Source organism: Pristis pectinata, chromosome 5 (genome assembly GCF_009764475.1).
Source record: "Pristis pectinata isolate sPriPec2 chromosome 5, sPriPec2.1.pri, whole genome shotgun sequence".
Taxonomy (NCBI): domain Eukaryota; kingdom Metazoa; phylum Chordata; class Chondrichthyes; order Rhinopristiformes; family Pristidae; genus Pristis; species Pristis pectinata.
This window is the reverse complement of record NC_067409.1, coordinates 51,910,043-51,931,802: the sequence shown is the minus strand read 5'-3', so window position 1 is coordinate 51,931,802 and position 21,760 is coordinate 51,910,043. Positions and strand designations below refer to the sequence as shown.

The 21,760-nt window shown below is 40.0% G+C and overlaps 1 protein-coding gene across 2 annotated transcripts in view; it reads right to left on the bottom strand.

Annotated features, from left to right (window-relative positions):
- Positions 1 to 21,760, bottom strand: part of mocos (molybdenum cofactor sulfurase) — a 101,538-nt gene that overhangs the window by 62,176 nt on the left and 17,602 nt on the right. For both annotated transcript variants that reach the window (XM_052015471.1, XM_052015472.1), the window contains 2 exons: positions 19,301 to 19,957; positions 13,124 to 13,200 (listed from right to left, as the gene is read on the bottom strand). In XM_052015471.1, the coding sequence (XP_051871431.1) occupies positions 13,124 to 13,200; positions 19,301 to 19,957 (734 nt within the window). The remainder of the gene's footprint in view (positions 1 to 13,123; positions 13,201 to 19,300; positions 19,958 to 21,760) is intronic.

The following is a 21,760-nucleotide window of genomic DNA, read 5'->3' as shown; positions in this document are numbered from 1 at the left end:
TCACAGGCCTCCAGCCTGAATACGTCCCTTCAACCGCCACCCTCTGTCTTCTATGGGCAAGCCAGTTCTGGATCCAGACTGCCGATTCTCCAGTGACCCCATGTATCTGAACTTTCTTGATTAACCGATGATGTGGGACCTTGTCAAATGCCTTACTAAAGCCCATATAGATGACATCCACAGCTCTACCTTCATCAATCTCTCTCGTCACCTTGTCAAAAAACTCAACCAGGTTAGTAAGACACGACTTGCCCCACACAAAGCCATGCTGGCTTTCCCTAATGGGATGGAAACTAGTGATGGAATCTGAAACTCCTTCCCCTTAAAAACTTATGAGGCTAAATCAACTGAACATTTCAAAATTGAGACACAAGAAACTGCAGATGGTGGAATCTGGAGCAACAAACAATCTGTTGGAGGAACTCAGCGGGTTGAGCAGCATCTGTGGGAGGAAAGGAATTGTCGATGTTTGGATAGTTTTGTTAGGCAAATGGTACCATGAGGTATGGAATCCAGTTGAGTAGATGGTGTTTAAAATACAGATCAGTCATGATTTCATTGAATGTTAGAATTGGCTTGAAGGGCTGAATGGCTTTTTCTTGTTCCCATGTTGTTACTTGTGCTCCATACAGGCCATAATAATGAAAAGGGAACCCTAGGTGGGAACATGAGCCTGCAGGAAACCAACCTACATCACTGATTCGTGCTTCCTAGGGTTGAAGTGATGACCTAAGAAGTTATTGTGCTTCCTGTGCCACTCCAGGGCAATGTTCCCCCAAGTCTGTCGTGCTGCACTTCAGCAAGACGGTGAACCAAACTTCTGGTCAAAGCAACAGTTGCCATCTCTGCAGCTAGCAGCTTCAGGGTGTTTGCAGTTGATGACAGTTTTATTTCTAACTGTCCTCCAACTTGCACACTTAGATTTAGACTCTGCACGGTTTTGCCATTACCTACAGAAATTTTTAGTCATAACCTTCAAGATTCACTAATCAGCCAATACTAGTATTACTCTATTTATTTAATCCATTTCACAAATCACCCAATATAAAGGTTAGAAATGCATTCACAAATCTGTGTGCCATCAGGAATTTCATCTGAGACTCAAAAACCTCTGAGAACACAAATTGAGGAACAACAATGCAAGTTAGTCTTGTGCTGCTGTGTTAGAGGGGAGGTACCTGCTTGTGTTCTTCTTGATGTCAGTAATAATAGTGAGGCAAAAACAATTATGGACCTGCAAGAAGACTTAAGAACAGGAAAGATGAAATTATTGGGTAAAATCTCAAAAGACCCAAGAACACCTACATTTTTACACTGACTTTTGAACTTACCTGCACCTGATTTGCTGATGCTCATTGTGAGCTGTATTTGGCATATGCTGCAAACCTGCATATAGCAAACCCACATACTGGGAGATATTTTTGCAAAATGTTCTGTCTCGCTTTTGAAGTCACCATCTGTTTCTCTAAGATTTGGACATCTGTCCCAAAGACAATTGGGTAATCGATCACAACACAATCCTTGCAAGTGCAACAGATCTCCAAGTTCTATAGATTTGCAAGTTTCAGTTTAGGGAGATGCAGGTTACCTTTTTCCTGATGAAACAGTAATTATTTCCAACAACTAATGTTGCCAGGTATCTATCAAAATCAGCATTCTTTGAGGTGTTGGTTATGTTGTACTTGGTTCACTACTTAAAATAGCTAGAGTGGCTCCTAAGTTGTTGCAGGCTGGAAGAATAAAGATGACTCTATGTTGCCAGGCAGAAGAGGAACTGCTTTTACAAATGCTGATCTTACCAGGTTGCTCATCAGCTAATGTAATAGTAGGAGAGATGTACAAGATGCACAAGTCATTCTAAACGTGCCAGTACTTTTCTTGCAAAACATTATTGATTGTTTTGCTTTGCCAGGGAATAATCAATTGCTTCAGATGAAGAGGTATCCATAATCAATCATGGAAAACAAGCATGGAATTCCACTGAAAGTTGTCAGCTGGTTTGTCTTCAGACTGAGAGACAAACTTTCTATGGTCTAATAGAAATAATGGGAGTTGTACAAGAAGTTTTTAAAATTATGGGTGATTTTTCACAATGAAAAATGCATGTTTATTTCTCTGGTTGAGAAATATGTGACGAGAGCCATTGATTTTAAAAATGAGGAAATATTTCTTTCTCCAGAGGTCGTTGGAGCATTAGATGTTGTACCACAGGGAACAGTTGAAAAAGAGACATTTCAGTAAGTATTTAAATCAAAGGAAGGTAGCTCAGGAGAGCTTGAGGCATTAGATTAACTTTGGATGACACTAAAAGGCCAGCACTGACACAATGACTTGGATGGTGGCCTCAAGTGTTGCAAGTTTCATGGGTTGAACAAGCTACAAATAATAACAAGTAAATAATCCTAGGGTATGTACAGTTCTAAATTTCCCTGTTGGAAGAATATAGAGTGAATGGTGAACATACAGGAGCAAATTAGAGTGGTGTTCGCATGATGAGGGATTACTGGGAAAAGCAAATTGAGGAACATTAGCTTTCTTCATTAGTATATTGAAGGACCTGCTTGATTACCATCTTACTGACGAGCAAAAATACATTAACAGCTCCAAATATAAAATTTTAATTAATTATCAAGTTTGAATGTGTACAATTCTCTACCTTGGTGTTAAACAAAGTCCAAATGGCAGCTATTCTGGATCCAGCCCTACTACCTAAACTTGGCTCTGTCAAAGGATTTTGGAATTGCTTCTAAATGCACCTGACAGTCAGAAACATTTAAAAACTGTTTACATGGGTTTAAATATATGTTAACATTTTTAAAAAATAAAGTAGAATTAATTAAAACCATTTTAGGATGGCAGCAAATAAAAATATTAAAATGAAGTAAATAAGCCATGCACCCATACTTACCTTTTCTCACAGGGTCAGTGACTCCAATCAAATGAATGGTCTTAGTTCCAAGGCATAAAACTGAAAGATGGATGCAAAGTGCACACGTCCATTCACCTCAGCATATTAGTGTGCCATAGCCAGGGTCAATAGCAAATCCACTGGCAGAACAGGAGTTCAGATGCGGTGGACCCATGAATCTTTTATGACATAGATGTTTGTAAAAAGTAATATAATGGGCCATGATCAGAAGTGAAAGGGTTTTCGTTAGATGTCTCAAGCAGAGGAAAAGAATTAACATGTGCTCACTGGGTTGAGATGCCTGTCTTAGTGTGGTGTAACTTCATATATAGTGAATATTTCCAATATGAGCCACAGCTAGAAATAAAATCCTTGTTAAGAGTTATGTCCTATAATGTACAAAGCATGTAGTGCAATGTGATTTGCTTTCCTTATATTTCTTGTTATGAAGTTTTAATTTCTGCTATTAAGCAAGACTACCCTAGTGCTTTGTAATTGTTTGGAATTTGTAAAGCTTCTCAATTTTTTTGCCCTGTATTACTAAGGCATAAAAATCTTTGTATCCATTTCTCAGCTTTATCTACACTAATGAAGAATGCTTAAATGAAATTTGCCTACTGCTAAAAGGAAATAAAAATAGTGCATTTTTAAAAGCAACTTTCAAAGCATCTGACAACAAACGTTTGTAGGTTCCTTCAGACTCTGGCACTGTAGGGACAAAACTTCAGATAGAGGTTGACATGGAAGTAAGGCATTGTCTTGTGTTGCAAGTTGCTCTTATTATTATTATTATTATAACACAAATTACTCGAAATATTGCTGACATAGGAAAGAATTGTCTGGCACATTCAACTGGCAATCCTATGAAAAACACAGAGGAAAGTATTCATAAACCAACAGCAACTGGGATATCTGATTTGACAGCCTTGCATTCATTCAGTTTATCAGATAACTGTTGGTGAATTTTAAGTTCCACCTCTAGTCATTCACAAATTGCAGGTACGAATGTTTGCGAGGTGACAAGGGCAGAGGACAGTTGGTTGGTACCATGCAAGGCAAGGTGAGAAGAGAATCACCTATTGGGTGCTGAGGTGCTACTTTTATGGTGTTAGATTATGTGGCAGAACACATCTTATAACATTTAACACCTCAAATCTGATTTCCATTGTTGGGAGCCCAATTTTAAATTTAAGGCAAAACTGGAAAATCTGGTAGTTAAAATACGATGAGATAACTGAACAAATGGTTTTAACAACAGTGTTTACAGCCAAGAGGAGAAAAAGTGTTCTCCTGACCCATGCCTGTAGTGTCACTCTGTGGAAGAAAATTTAAAGCATTATTAAGAGGGTCAAACCATTTCTACTGACACCTGTCTGTCCTTGGTTAACTGCCAACTAACTAACCTTATCTAGCTTGCTTCCTTGTTCTCAAGGAAGGACATGGGAACTTGTCTTTCTCTGGAATCATTGTTTCATAATCTATCCTAACACTACAGGCAGAGTAATTTATAAGCTGATAGTTGCTTCGGGTTATTGCCTAGAACATGCTGAGAAACTTTTGTATTTGTGTAAATTTTTTTGTTGTCACGTATATTTTAACTATAAAAATGAGTGTAATCCTTTGCTGATCAGAGTTTCAGAACTCCGCTTTTAGGAGCCTGAGCTCTCCATGATATCGTGCTACAATAAAGGCTTTCTAAAGCAGACGCCCTCCGGGTCCATGTAACCTCTTTTCTGCGACACTCTCTTTTGCAATGATTAGCCAATGTATGATGCCTCAATTTTGGCCTTCTTTCCATTTTGCTGTTATGCTTCCACCACCCATCTCCAAACCTACACCTATGCCCCAAATTTTGCTTCTGTCCTCACTGCTATGCTGGAATACTCCTGCCCCTCCAATGCCCCGAACCTTGCCTCCACACAAACCCCAGCATCCCCCAATCTTTTGTGATTCCAGTGTACAGTTCTACACATCTGAACAATGTCCAGGAACTAGGCAGCCGCTCATTGGCTAGATGTGGCAGCAAAAGTAATTAAAAAAAGATAATGAGGTCCTGTCAGTAAATATGTAGGGCATGCAAAAAAAGTAACATGAATTTGAGGCAAATGAAGTTGTATCCGATGGCAACAGTTATGTACAAGTGCGAAGAAATCCTGCTTATGTTTTAGAAAGCTTTAGTGAGACCATACCTTAGAGTATTGTATGCAGCTTTGGATTCCATACATGAACAACAATATACTTACCTTGGAGAGCTTGGAAGCAGATTGATTCCTGGGATGAGAGGTTTGTCTTGAGAGGCAAGTTGAATAGAATGGACAAGAGTTCAAAAGAACACGAGGTCATTTCACTGACAAAGACAAAATTCTTAGAGGGCTGATTCGGGTAATGCTGAGACATTCTTTACCCCGGATGGAGAGTCCAGAACTAGAGGTAATTGTCTCAGGTCAATGGGATCAACAATTTAGGACTGAGATGAGGAGAAATCTAGGACAAACTCCCAATGTTTCCCTGTATAATTTAGGGAATTCCACTCGTATGTGCACAAATACAAAGATACTCAACACCTCACTCCCAGGTGTTGAGATTTATTTCATGTTTATTTTAATATTTTTATTTGCTGCCATCCTAAAATGGTTTTAATTAATTCTATTTTTTTTTAAATGTTAACATATATTTAAACCCATGTAAAATCCTCAACACCTCACTCCCAGGAAGAGCAGCAATGTTATGGAAATATTCACCTCCAAATCACAACCCATTCTGCTTTGGAAAAATAATATTCCTTTTTTCTCAGCTGGTACCTTGAAATTCCTTAGCAACAGGATGGTGGAAACACCTTACCCAGCACTGCAGCAGTGCAAAAAAAAAGTTTCACCACCATCTCAATGCACCAGATGGGGTGGGGTTAGTGGGAGGTCAAAATAAAATGTGGCCTTGCCATTTGTTGCCACATCGCTAGACCAAATTAATAATAAAATAGGTGTACATGGATATACAGATTTATGAAATCAGAAGCTTCCAGAAAAACAACTGATAACGCAAGCAGATTATCGGGCAACCTTGGAGGAAGTGTAGGTCGCTTAGCTTCCTTGCCCTTTCACTGAGTGATGACATGATGCATCACTGGATATCTAGTTACTGCAATTAAGAACAAAGCAGCTATTGATTCAGAAAGAGAGATATATCCGGATGGAGATAAAAAGAAATATTATTTTGCTCAACTTCTGTCATAGCTGTTGACCTTTATAAATCATTCACACTAAGACACATTAGTAAAGTAAAAAATTATAATCGCCCCTTTAATGTGTCAGAATGAGGTCAACTAAACAGATTCATTCTTTAACAGCCACTTATCCCAAGTGCACAATGACTATAATTTGTATCAAGTAACAAGATCAGTACAGAAGAGTGAAAGGTTATATATATTGTTAAACCATAAACTGATGTTTATATTTTTGTCTTTTGTTTTGGATTTATTGCAAAAATCTATTTGAATAAGTACACTAATAGGGAGAACCTTTGCTGCAAAATTATGACAAAAGTTGCAGCAGAGATTAATAGATAATGTGGGCACCAATTTCAACCACTGCTCACTGCCCCAGGAAAAATTGAGGACATTGTGAATTTAATGCAGAGAAGTGCAAGTTCACACGGTAAGAGGAATCAAAAGGCAGATTATTACCTAGACAGAGTGAGACTACAACTGAGTGAAGTTCGGAGGGATCTAGGTGGTCTAATGCATAAATCACAAGTTAGCAGGCAGGTCCAACAAGTATTTAAGGTGGCAAATGGCACTTTGGCCTTTACTTGAAGGGGTTGGATTTTAAGAATAGGGCTGTTTTGTTGCGATTGTACAGTACAAGGCCACAACAGTAATACTGTTCTCAATTTTGTTCCCTTTAACTAAAAATGGATATAGCAGCATTGGAGTCAGTCCCAAGGAGATTCATCAGGATAATTCCTAGGATGAGAGGGTTGTCCTATCAAGAGTGGCTGCATCTCTCTTGAGGATGCTTAGATGATGCTTCAAAGGATGCACTCTGACTTCAAAAACATTTCTATCTATTTAATAGATAAGGCATTTGACAAGGTGCCTGATAATAGGCTGGTCCAAAAGACAAGTCACAGGGGATCCACGTTGATATCGTTGGATACAAAATTGGCTTCATCGTGGAACATGGAGGGTAGTGGTGGAGGGGCATTTCTCTGACTGGAGGTCTGTGACCAGTGGTTTTACGCAAGGATCAGTGCTGGGACCTCTGATATACATGATCTGGATGAAAATGTAAGTGGTCTGATCGACAAGTTTGCAGACAACACAAAAATAGGTGGAGTTGTGGATAGTGAGGAAGGTTGTCAAAGGATGAGGTATAATATAGATCAGTTGGAAGCATGGCCAGAGAAATGGCAGATGGAGTTTAATCTGGGCAAGTGTGAGGTATTGCATTTTGGTAAGTCAAATGCAAGAGGAAAGTATGTAGTAAATGGCAGGACCCATTGGAGCGTTGATATACGGAGGTATCTTGGGGTACAAGTCCATAGTTCTTTGAAAGTGGCAACACAAGTAGATAGGGTGGTAAAGGCGGTATTCAGCAGTCAGGGCACTGAAGCTTAAAAGTTATTGCAGCTGCATAAAACTTTGGTCCAGCCACATTTGGAGTATTGTGTGCAATGCTGGTCACCGTGCTATGGACAGATGTGGAGGCTTTGAAGAGGGTACAGAATAGCTTCACCAAGATGTTGCCTGGATTGGAGTGTATGAGCTATAAGGAGAGGTTGGACAAACTTGGACTGATTCCTCTTGAGTGCCAGAGGCTGAGTGAGACCTGACAGAAAATTTATAAAATTATGAGAGGCACAGATAGGGTTAATAATCAGAGTCTTTTTCCCCAGGGTGGAAAAGTCAAATACTAGGAGGGCATAGGTTTAAGGTGAGGGGGTCGTTTAAAGGAAAAGTGCGAGGCAAGTTTTTTTTTGTTACATGGAGAACAGTAGGTGCTTAAAACCCTAGGGAGCTGGTGGAAGTATACACAACAGCAACATTTAAGGGGCATTTGGACAGATACATGAACAGACAGGGAATGGAGGGATATTGACCTAGTGCAGGCAGATGGGATTTGTTTAGATTGGCATCATGGTCAGCGCAGATGCAGTGGGCTCCAAGGACCTGTTCCTGTGTTGTACTGTTCTACCTTCTGATAGCCCAAATGTCTCTAGTTGCTTTGTCAATAAATGTCCTGCCATCTTAATGTCATAGAACTACCGCATAGTACAGGCCCTTCGGCCCACAATGTTGTGCCAAAGTTTTATCCTGCTCTAAGATCTATCTAACCCTTCCCTCCCACATAGACACATGAATGATAGAAAAACTGGGGGCTATCTAAGAGTCTCTTAAATGTCCCTAATGTATCTGCCCCACAACCTCTGCCGGCAGTGCGTTCCACGCACCCACCACTCTGTGTAAAAAAAACTTACCCCTGACATCCCCCTTATACCTTCCTCCAATCACCTTAAAATTATGTCCCCTCGTTTTAGCCATTGTTGCACTGGGAAAAAGTCTCCAACTGTCCACTCGATCTATGCCTCTTATCATTTTGTACACTTCTATCAAGTCACCTCTCATCCTCCTCCTCTCCAAAGAGAAAAGCCCAAGCTCACTCAACCTATCCTCATAAGACATGCTCTCCAATCCAGGCAACATCCTGATAAGTCTCCTCTGCACCCTCTCTAAAGCTTCCACATCCTTTCTATAATGAGGCGACCAGCACTGAACACAATACTCCAAATGTGGTCTATAGAGCTGCAACATCACCTCACGGCTCTTGAACTCAATACCCCAACTAATGAAGGCCAACACTCCATACACCTTCTTAACAACCCTATCGACCTGCGTGGCAACCTTGAGGGATCTACACACGTGGACCCCAAGATCCCTCTGTTCCTCCACACTGCTAAGAGTCCTACCATTAACCTTGTATTCTGCCTTCAAATTTGATCTCCCGAAGTGTATCACTTCACACTTATCTGGGTTGAACTCCATCTGCCACTTCTCAGCCCAACTCTGCATTCAATCAATATCCTGTTGTAATCTACGGCAACCTTCTACCCAATCCACAACACCACCAACCTTTGTATCATCAGCAAACTTACTAACCCACCCTTACACTTCCTCATCCAAGTTATTTACAAAAATCACAAAGAGCAGGCGTCCCAGAACAGCTCCCTGTGGAACACCACTGGTCACCGACCTCCAGTCAAAATACGCTCCATCTACCACCACCCTGTCTTCTATGGGCGAGACAATTCTGAATCCACACAGCCAAGTTTCCCTGGATCCCATGCCTCCTGACTTTCTGAATAAGCCTTCCACGAGGAACCTTATCAAATGCCTTACTAAAATCCATGTACACCTCATCCACTGCTCTACCTTCATCAATGCGCTTTGTCACATCCTCAAAGAATTCAATCAGGCTTGTGAGGCATGACCTGCCCCTCACAAAGCCATGCTGACTGTCCCTAATCAGCCTATGCTTCTTTAAATGCCCATAAATCCTGTCTCTAAGAATATTCTCCAGTAGTTTATTTATTGAACAATGTTTGATTTAATTTACAACTCCTCAGAATATTAAGCAGCCCATATGTCTGCCTGCAGCATGACCTAGGCAGCATTCAGACATGGATTGCAAGTGGCAGGTAACATTCACACCACACACATGCCAGGTAATGATCACTTCTCCAATAGGAATCCATCCACCTATTCTGTCTATCCACCATTCACCGGATACTGAAAACCTGTGCCAACCAACTGGCTGGAGTGCTCAAGGACATCTTCAACCTCTCAGTGCTGCAGTCTGAGCTTCCCATCTGCTTCAAAGGGGCAGCAATCATACCAGTGCCCAAGAAAAGCAGTGTGAGTTGCCTCATTAACTATTGACTGGTAGCACTCATCTACTATAATGAAATGCTTCACGAGGTTGGTTATGGCGAGAGTTAACTCCTGCCTGAACAAGGACCTGGACCTGCTGAAATTCACCTACCGCCGCATAGGTCTACAGTGGACACAATTTCACTGGCTCTCCACTCTGCGCTGGAGCACATAGACAACAGCAAAACATACGTCAGGCTGCTGTTTACTGATTACAGCTCAGCATTTAATACCAACATCCCTTCAGTATTAATCACAAAGCTTTTAAACCTGGGCCTCTGTACCTCCCTCTGCAACTGGATCTTCGACATCCTCAATGGGAGATCACAGTCAGCATGGATTGGTGATAACATCTCCTCCTTGCTGACAATCAACACAGGCGCACCTCAAGGATGCGTGCTTAGCCCACTGCTCTACTCTCACTACAGCTCAGGTGCCATCTATAAATTCACACATGACACCACTGTTGTTGGTGGTCTCAGATGACAATGAGGAGGCATACAGGAGTGAGATAGATCAGCTGGTTGAGTGGTGTTGCAACAACAACCTCACACTCAACGTCAGCAAGACCAAGGAATTGATTGTGGACTTCAGGAAGGGGAAGTTGGGAGAATACACACCAGTCCTCATTGAGGGGTCAGTGGTGGAAAGGGTGAACAGTTTTAAGTTCCTGGGTGTCAACATCTCAGAGGATCTGTCCTGGGCCGGACACATTGATGCAGTCATGAAGAAGGCATGCCACCGGCTCTAATTCATTAGGAGTTTGAGGAGATTCGGTATGTCAAAGACTTTTGCAAATTTTTATAGATGTACAGTGGAGAGCATTCTGACTGGTTGCATCACAGCCTGATATGGAGGCTCCAATGCACAGGAACGCAAGAGGCTGCACAGGGCACAGGGTTGTAGACTCAGCCAGCTCTACCATGAGCACAATCCTCCCTAGCATTGTGGACATCTTCAAGAGGTGGTGCCTCAAGGCAGCAGCATCCATTATTAAGGACTCTCACTATCCAGGATGCGCCCTCTTCTCATTACTACCGTCAGGGAGGAGGTACAGGATCCTGAAGACCCATGGTCAATGTTTCAGAAACAGCTTCTTCCCCTCCGTCAGATTTCTGAATGGTCCACGGACACTACCTCATTATTCCTTTTTGTTTTGCACTATTTTGTAATTTATAGTAATTTTGTCTCTGCACTGTACTGCTGCTGCAAAACAACAAATTTCACATCATACAAGACAGTGATAATAAACCTGATTCTGATTGACGTTCAGTGGCATACCCCCATAGCAACACCCTTTTCCAACAGCTTGTTCCTCTTTCTTGCAAAAGAAATTGAACTTTGAGCCTTTTCTTGAAATGTCCACCAGGAGTCCTCCTTGGACCACTCAATCCTTGCTATATGTGTATGGGTATGCAAGGCACACATCTCACCCATCCCTTTGTACTTCAAAATTGCAATCAAGGCCCGATGAGGATGTAAGATCTTAAAAATGCATATTTGAACCATCTTGAGTCTGCAACAGGCAGCCATGCTATTCATTCACAAGCCCACGTGGAAAACTAATTCTTGGCTGAAAGTAGACGATCAGCAGACAAGAATTTAGTTTAAAAAAAATCAAGCCCCACAACTGAAATGGGAGGATCTTCTGTTGATAGAAACCTCCAAGAAAGACAAGAAGCTCCACTGCTTGTCCAGGGATATTTGCTTCAACAGAGAAGGACTGGACTCTTGATCTGATTGGCCAATTTATCTCCACCCTTCCCAGTCAGACAGTTCAAACTTCAAAACCAAGAATAACCCTTCAAGCAAAGTTAATTATTCTGGCTGAGATTCAAGTTGTTGTTTTCTAGTTACGTGATCAAATGGTGCAGTAGCACAGCTATCAGGCTCTTATGATATATTTTTAAACTGAATTATGCAGCTAGCATTGTAAGAAATCAGAGGTTTTGTTAAAAAAAATCTCAGTATCCGATGAAAATCATGTGTTTCTGTCATGAACAATGGCTTAACTGAGAAGCAAAAATACTTTTTATTTAGTAGATGCTTTAAAAGATTGAACTGGATTCATCAGTAACTGTTTAGATGCTCAAAATGAAGTCTATCCTCTGAAAAATACCATTGTTTTAAAATTCACAAAATGGATCAAACTTGTTAAAAACAAACTTGAAATGCAACTAAATTTAATGTGTGACTATCTAGAATTTATAATTATGGACCCACTAAAATAGACTTCCACAACTAGATTGTGTGGGTTATAAATGTCCTATTATAGTTTAAGGTTGGAAATAACTCAGCTACACCAACTAAGGGGGTCTCAGGATCAATCTCAGGCATGATCAGAGTCCATTAATCTCTATTAGCCAGTTACGGTGAAGAAATTAATCAAATCATTTGGTTACAAAGCAGAGGCATCAATGGAAGTTTATATCTGTCCACATCAGACGGAAACTGGATCAGGCTAGGCTTGCAGTTGAAAATAAAAATTGCCAGCAGCACCAAGTAGATTCAGAAGTAAAGAACTGCCAATGTGTCAATTCTACACTGCAATAAGGATTCATTGTTTTCAGAGAGAAAAAAAAATGGAGGGAAAATGGAACTACAGCGAGGAAGGATCTCAAATGTTTAAGTACAGAACTCCCTTGAACTGACTTCAGTGCCATTATTGCTTCTTACCAGATAAGTTAGCTATTATCCTACTAATTCTCATTATACACAATTCAGAGTGCAGGTAGAAAATCATGCAAATTTGATTGAAAGACAAATATTTGAGCTACTTATTTTTCCTTCAGATTTTCATCAGATTCACATTTTTCATCGTGCAATAAAAAATCTTAATGTTGATGAAATTGAAAAGCTAGCTATATAATACTATAGTCTTTTTTTGTGTATACTAATCCTTCCTTGCTTGTCTTTTTATATACTTTTGCATTATCTTCTTCATTATAAATTCCAACATTTACTTATGTAATTAGACGTCATTCTGTAATTGAAAAATTTTAAAAATGCAGTCACAAAAAAATCTGAAATAAAAACAATAATGATGGAAGAGTTCAGCAGGTCAGGCAGGTCAGTGGATAAAGAAACAGTTAATATTTCCGGCCAAAGATCCTTTGTCAGGACGGTGAAAGAGAAAACAGATTAGTTTTAAGTTGCAGAGTGTTAGTCTGTTATCTCTTTTTGTCCATGGCAATAACTTGCAGCTTTAACAACTCACACGCACTTTAATTCTACTGCAAAAATGTTTTCATTGCACTCCTAAAGATTTAATGTAACATTTTATTACTAACCTGTAATTTTTTCCAGTGCATTAAATCCATGATTTACTGCTATTATATCAAGAAATGAAACCGTGCCATCCTCAAACCTGAAATGAAAATTATATTCCATCACACAGAGAGTTCAATAAATTAATCAGAACATTAAGCTCCAATCTGATAGCAATGGCATCAAACTAACGTTCATGACCTTCTTACTCATCCCTTCTCCACACACAAACACCCTTGGATGACTGCTTTAAGGGGCACTGCACTAAAATCAATTCAGCATCCATAAAGAGCCCAAGTTTGCAGCCATATTTGAACTTCAGTATTTAAAGGTCCTTGAACTAAAAAATCTTAATGATTAATTATATTTATGTGAAAGGAGATAAAGGAAAAAAATCACTTGTTAAATGCATGGATCTTTTATTTGTTGGCACAGAGAGTTTGGAATTGCAGTCACGTTTAATACATATTGATAGACAGCCTAGTGGCCTGGTACTATGATAACAACCTTTCCCTCAATGTCAGCAAAACAAAAGAGCTAGTCACAGACTTCAGGAAGCAGGGTGGAGCACACACCCCTGTAGGTATCAATGGTGCTGATGTGGAGATGGCTGAGAGCTTTTAGGTTCCTGGGTGTAAACATAACCAATAGCTCATCCAGGTCCAACCACGTAGATGCTATGGCCAAGAAAGCACAGCAGCAGCTCTACTTCCTCAGAAGACTAAGAAAATTGGGCACATCCCCATTGATCCTCAATTTTTAATAGATGCACCACAGAAGGCATCCTATCTGGATGTATCACAACTTGGTATGGCAACTACTCTACCCAAGACTGCAAGAAATTGTCATCTCGCCACCTTGGAAATGTAGCCAACGTAATCAAAGACCCCTCCCACCCTGGACATTCTCTCTTCTCCCCCCTTCCATCGGGCAGAAGATACAAAAGCTTGAAAACACGCACCACCAGGCTCAAGGACAGCTTCTATCCCGCTGTTATAAGACTCTTGTACATTAAAGATGAACTCTTGACCTCACAATCTACCTCATCATGGCCCTTGCACCTTAATGAAATTCAGAGTTGATAAAAATCTTAAATAGGGGCTAATGGGCTGTTCCTATCTCAATATACTTATGTATGGATTGATCTGCCTGGATGACATGCAAACAAAGTTTTTCCACTGTATCTCAATACACAATAATAAACCAATACTAAATCTATTTACAGTTTTTGTTCTGTAATCTTTAATTACCTTGCATAACAGTTGCAGTAATGAAACAGCTTCAACTATTTTGTGGGGGGGGGGGGGGGGGGAAGTTACCCAAGTTCCATTATCCTTTGTGTGATTAAATGTTTTCTAACATTATCCTTGAACTGCCTACCTTTAACTTTCATGTTCCCTCATTGTTCTGGACAACCACCCAATCAAATCTTTTAATGGCATTAAATGACTCCTCAATACTCAAAGAAATGCAAGACTAAAGGTACACAACTTCCAGCAAAAGAAGTGAAGTCAAAATTCACAGAATTATTTAACATATACTTAATTGCTGGGGATAATGTATTAATCATCCATAATTATTTTCATCCATTATGTTTCAACGAAGCTGCTCTTGGATATTCAGCCAATGCTGAAATACCAAAATAAAAGCAGAAATTTTGGAAATACTTGGGTCAGCACCATCTGTACGTTCCTAGATTCTGAAATCACTGCATGGTCTAGCTGAGAAATGTTAGGGTATCCTTCTAGGTAATGACTTGGTAATTAAAGACAATATTGATTAATCAACACCTCAGTCACAAGACTAAACATTGCGACTTCAGTAAGTGTGTCCCTCGTGGGTAATTGAGAAAGGGCCAGGAGTAGGCTCTTGCCTCCACTGATCAACTTCAGGCAGTTAACTCAGAGCCTTTGAACTGATGATGCCTGGGAATGGCTAGACAGGAGAATTAAAGAAGAAAACTGGGAGCACAGTCTCAAGAAGAAAGGGTAGGGAAGCAAGTCGGTCACGGTAGGTCTCACCACCTGATTTTTCTATTTTTTTTCCCATCACTGTCCCACCTATTTTGAGATTACAGAGCAAATTAAAATCTACACCCACTTCCTGAGTTATTTTAATTTTCATAGCTCTCTTGGCCCGCAATCCTCCCAGTTCAGAACGGAGGAAAATGATATCAATAAACAAATTGACAAAATTGTTTGAGCAATTTGATGAGTTGGTCATACGATAAATTGATTTAACAGCAGTAGCCTTGAAACAAAATAGTTTGTTCCTTTGGTGAATTGCTGGCTCAAAGATAAAAAAAAAACAAAAATGCTGGAAATCTGAAATAAAAGTGGAAAATGCTGGAAACATTCAGCAGTTCAGGCTGTAGAAAGAGAAACTGAGTTAACATTTCAGGTCAAAGTCCTTTGTAAGGCCTGCTAAATATATTGCTGGCTACTTGTTTCTGACAAGTTTTGTCTTTTAGGCAGTCAAGTGTTTGACTGGTATCTTAATAGGTTAATGGCTGTTTTTGGTAATACAATGATCATCCCCACTGCGAGAGAGCAAGAGAGAGTGCGCGAGAGAGAGCGCGAGAGAAACTAACCAATTCCAATTAATATCATTATCATTGCTGAAGCCCCCACCATCACCAGCCTGGGGTTGCCTTTAAAAATTTAATAGGGTTAGATTTATAAATATTGTGCCCACAACAATAAATCCATCTGGATAATACTGCAATGTGACTTACCTCTTTCCACCATCAACACACGAATGTGACACAATAATCTCTAGTTACCTTGCTCAAGTTTAATACCGCCCAGGTAAAAGCAGCCCATTGATGTGCACCTTATTCCCAACATGAGCATCAATTCCCTCTATCGCTGGCACACTGTGGTTTTGACATGGACAGCCCCTCAGAGCATAGGACAAGGCCAAATTCCCTTCAAGTCACCCAAGATCCTAAATATAATATATTGTTATTGACTAAATATAGTGTTATTCCTTCATCGTTACTGATTTAAAATCTGAAGGCTTGCTTCCTAATAGCACTGACAGAGGTGTCTTATCATAAGCACTTAAACTAGGACTTCAACGATTCATGAAGGCGACTTCAAAGGCAATTAGGAATGGATATTAAATGTAAGCTTCACCGGGACACCCAATTCCTGTGCATGAATTAAAAAAAAAATTGTCCTCAAAACCGGTGACAGCTTATGGTTGCTATTCCTGGGGGTCCTACTATCAGTCACAACATCTTTGAATGTCATGCACAACACAGCAGGCACTCCTGATGCAATATCTTCAGCTACATAGAAACTGTTTCCATAGATGAAACAATTAAGCATCATTTCAAACACAAAATCAATAAGGAAAATGCACACAACATAAGCCTAATCAACTGGGTTTCTTAAATAAATGATCCAAGCAGTCCTCTGCAGCAAAGAGGTTATGATGAGCCACACTATTTTTGGGGTAACTTTGCTGTGGATTATTGAAGTAAACTTTGAGTGCAAAAACAATCCAGCACCATTTTTGAGACTAAAGGGAAAAGTATTTTTCTTCTTCTGTAATTTACTAAATTAAAACAAAATATATCCATTACCGTATCTCATTCAAGTGGCTATAAATCACAACTAACATCAAATATAATTTTGTTCCAAGGATTCTACAAGTAACTTTTCATCAGTTAAACTCAATAAAAAAAAATCTGCATTTACTTCATTGCTAACTGAGGCCTGAACACAGGAAAGTTTCTATTTTGGACTGCAAGGACAAGGTAGGAAGGACCATGGAGGAAAGGTTCTGTTTACAAAACATGGTACTAAAAAAAGAACACAGCACATGTGGTGTAAATACCTTTCAATTACCCAGATCTTCAAAAATGTATCCAATTTTCCCATAAAACTTTCCACAAATAAATCTTTATCTCTTCACTGGGTATAGTACTTCAGTCTTGGTTATCAATGAAACCAAAACTCTGCTCTGTCCCCCTTTCTGGCTTGCACCCAAGTCCCCAAGTGCACATAGAAATGTCAATTATGTTATAGTATTAGGCCTTCAAACTTATCTATTCTCTATAAATTTCAAATACCATCCTCCACTTTTTAATTCTCTTTTTCAAACAAAATGTTTCAAACACAAATCCAATTGAGCCATGACAAAAATTGATCAGCATGGTTGCTCTTTTCTGTACTGCCTGAAATCAGTAGGTATCCTTGTAATGGCAAGGATATCTCATGGTCTTGTACTACATCCTTAGCACTCCCTTGTACAAAGTGACTATAATCACTTCCAAAGATATCGTTCATTTACCTGGCTAGGACAAATCACCAAATTCACAATGGAGACACAAGAGACTGCAGATCCTGGAAGCTGGAGCAACAAACAAAATGCTGGGGGTGTGTTCTAAGAACTAAACACATGGAAGGACTGGAGGGCCCAGGAGACCAACAAGGTTCTCTCAAAGGACCATTTGAATCTTTGCCATTGAATCACAATGGATCAAGAAGCTGAGTTCCAGAGGCCCAAAAGAGAACAAGCCAGGGTAAGCATCATTTCTCATCCCCCAACACTACATATCCAGAAATAGATGACCCACTTCAGCAGTTTGTTTTTGCTCAGGAAATAGAATTGACTAGGCTTCCTCTGGTGCGGAGCCTTTGCATTTTGCCATGATTTTATTCTAGAGTAGCTCAATCATGAAACCATTATTGTCAAGTTGATAAAGTTCCCAAGCTTTGGAGGTACACAAATGAAATTTAACAGACACTTGTATGGGATCGTGGGGGCAGGGTGGGGGTTAAAGTTGGAGAAGTACAAGCTATTGGTGTCATAACTACTTCTCACCTCAATGGCAATGTAATGTAGTTTAACATAATTATGTTGTATGTTTATAGACGAGGATTATACCATGCTTTCACATCATCAGCTTTAATGGAAAAGGGTGTGATCGCTCATGATTTGCAGACATCTCAAAGTGCTTTGCAGACATCTCAAAGTGCTTTACAGCCAATTAAATACTCTTTCAGTGTAAATACTTCTCTAATCTAGGAAACACAGCAGGCAATTTGCCACTAGCAAGATTCCAGAAACACTATTGTGATAATCATATAATCTGTTTGAGTAATGTTAGAAAACAAAATTAGCTGGGACCCCATCAAGAATTTTCCTGTTCTTCTTCAAAATTTTTGGGGAAGCTACTTGACTTCCACCTGTGAAGTCTCAGTTTATCATTTCATTTGACATCCTCAGCAGTGCAGTACTCTTCCAGTTCTGCAACGAGTGTCAGCCTGGATTTTATGCTCAAGTATCTGAAAGGGAACTCTAGCTCACGACCAACTCAGAAGTGAGGACGCTACCAAGTCACAGCTAGTGACTAAAGGTGTGCAGCTTACACGCATTGTCAACAACCTAGGAATGAACCCTTAGTGTCTAAGTTTAATACCGCAGGCAACCACAGACAAAAATATGTCACACCATGAGCTTGTGCTTTGGCAGACAAGAATTTGCATCCTGAAGCAAGATTTACACTCCAACAGAAATTCAAGTGGCTAGATGCCTTAATGATATTGGAAGGCATGTTCCTAAAAACTAAACACATGGAAGGAGTGGAGGTCCCAGGAGACTGACAAGGTTCTCTCACAGAACCATACAAATCTTCCCAATTATATGACAGTGAATCAAGGAACCACGTTTCAGAGGCCCCAAAAAGTTACCTGTCAATTACTATGGGGAATTTTTTTTATATATAAAGAGCATACATTCAATTTTAAATATCACAAAAATACAATAAGCACAACTTGCAATCAAAACAGAAAACAATCTATTAGAATAAGGGGGAGGAAAGAGTTTAATCAAAAGTTAATTGAAAAAGATTCTTAAACATTTGTCATGGACTTGCTTTCTTCAAAAGCACAAGTTCAATATTCGCGCATTGCCAATGGTCAGGAAATCTTACCTCAGATCTATCAGCAATACATACATAAGTGCTTTGAAAAATTTCCAACATATTTCAGTAGGAATCTGACCGTAAGAATACAAAAACCTCTTGTAAAATCTTCTTTGCATGCGATGGTGTCAAGGTAAATGGATTGTGGAAAAACTAGTTGCTGGCAATAATTACATAACATACGAATACACTTTAATCAACCACTCAAAATAATCTTAAATATATCAGGGTGAATTATTTTCCCTCAAAAAGAGAAATAACTTACCTCTCACTAATTGACTGTCTTGGGACATAGAAATCCTCCGTTGACAAATAAGAAGCTGCCGTTCCTCCTCCAAAGTATTTCTTTCCCAGCATGTGTCCATTTTCATTCTTCACCAACAGAGCTCCTAGACCTGTTGGGAATCCAAAAATTTTATAAAATGAGATGGGGATGAAGTCTGCCTGATACAAACTGAGGTCAAGTGGTGAGGTGCTCACAAACGAAGCTGCATCCACCAGCACATTCCAAGTCCCTGGAATTCTGCTGAAAGGATACAATTTTTTTGACCTAATGTCCCTTATCCAAGAAAGTGGATATTTTGTCCCTGAGAAGTTACTTTGAGCAGGGTAGCAGAACAGATGGTGAATGTGGCAATCTTCCTCCTTGGCCATGGATATCTTTTCATGCAGAATGTTTTTATCTTCATGAATTTCATCCAAGTTTATTGGAAGAGTTAGAGCACCAGCTGGAACAGATAATCCTCTCATACCCACCACAGAAGTGTGGTTATCGGTCAGGTGACAAAACCGACTCCTTGATTCTTCATGCTCTGCACAGGTCCATTGAAAGTTTTCTGCTACTAGTTTAAGAGCAGCTGTGCACCCTGATGTAAAAATGACTGTATATTCTTCTGGGCTGGTGTTGAAAAGCTGGAGAATCCTACAAAACACAAAACAAAAATATATTAGTCATTATTGTTTATTGTTCCTTAGGAAAGGGGGTAATAAATGAAGCAGATAGGACTTTGGGGTGCGGAGTCCAGTTCCACATGCATCATGTCAATACCAAGTTCTACTAAAGCAATGAACAATCTGCTGGAGGAGCAGAGTGGGTCAAGCAGCATCTTTGGGAGGAGAGGAATTATCAATGTTTCAGTTCAAAACCCTGCATCAGGACTCAATCTGCTGAGTTCCTCCAGCTGATGGTTTGTTGCTCCAGATTCCAGCATCTGTAGTCTTGCGTCCCCAGTTCTACTGATCAGCCTTAACTCAATGGTAAAATTCTCACCTGTGAGTCAAAGATGATGGGTTTGTCTCACACCACAGACTCTAGGTCATAACCTAGACTGAAGGAGTACTGCAGTAGCAGAACTGCCACCTTTCAAGTAAAATGGCAAATTGAGACCTAGTCTGTCTTCTCAGACAGTTGTGCAAGCTCAAGCCAGTCAAGTCAAGTTTATTGTCAAGTGCACAAGTACGGTGAGGCACAGGTATAATGAAAAACTTGCTTGCAGAAGCATCACAGGCATGTAGATTCAGACAACGCAGAGCATAAATTATACACGTTATTCAAGACAGTGAAAAAAAGATGTGCAAAACAAGACATTAGTGGAAAAATAAACACAATTGGAGAGAAGTCGATGGTAGTGCAAGAGGTGGTCCGTAACGTTTTGTTGCTGAGGTAGGATTAGGGTTGTGTAGGTCAGTTCAAGAACCTAATGTTTGTAGGAAAGTAGCTGTTCTTAAACCTGGTGGTGTGGGACTTCAGGCTTCTGTACCTCCTGTCTGATGGTAGCAGCAAGAAGAGGGCATGGCCCGAATGGTGGGGACCTTTGATGATAGATACCGCCTTCTCGAGGCAGCGCCTCACATAGATGCATTCAATGGTGGGGAGGGCTGTCCCCGTGATGGACCGGGCTGTGTCCACTACTTATAATGTCTAACACTGATTATTCTTCAGGGCAGCAAAGCTCCAACATTAATATCTTTTTTGTTTGACGTTACTATCCACAATCTGGAAAAGATTTGGCTTTTTAGCTAAATCAGGAGGGGAACTGGAGGACACTATATAGATCCTAAAGGAGGTGGTCAAGATAGTGAGTGGCTCTGGCAGCTAGTGTAAGCTCTGTCCACCTTGTCTCACGTCCAACAGTTTTACACTCCTGACATGACCATTGTGTATGCCTGTCATTCACAATCGGATCCAAGATCATCCCAGTAGGGTCCAAGGCAGATTTCTTTCATGGTTCATAAGTCTCCCCATTTGGCTGCACTTAGATCTCATTGTCAAATCTGGCCCTATCTACTTGTTCTAGAAGCTTCTGCTTTAAACAACCATGCTCCATTATATGCACCTCTCCTTTAAAGTCGTCCTTTTAAAAATTTAGAAGCAAATTGTTGTTGCTTGTTGATGATACATTCCATAAAACTCCTGTGGACCCCAATTTCACCATTTTTCATGAAAATATCCAAGGTCTGAGGAGAGTTATTTCTGAGCTTCAGGAGTCAGAGTTCTGGGTTTCATGACAAATCTGGAATTAAGGGACTTCAACAAATTGATCCAACCCACTCCCACTTACACCATCAGCCATTTTTGGAGCAAGTGCAGGCGCTATTTGTAAAGGGATACTGCAGTCCCAAATTAAGGATTGAAGCAGATACATCTAGTCTAGTTTCCAATTCTTCAACTATGAATCAAATTACAGGAGAATAACGTCAAAATCACTAGGGATTTTCTGAATCT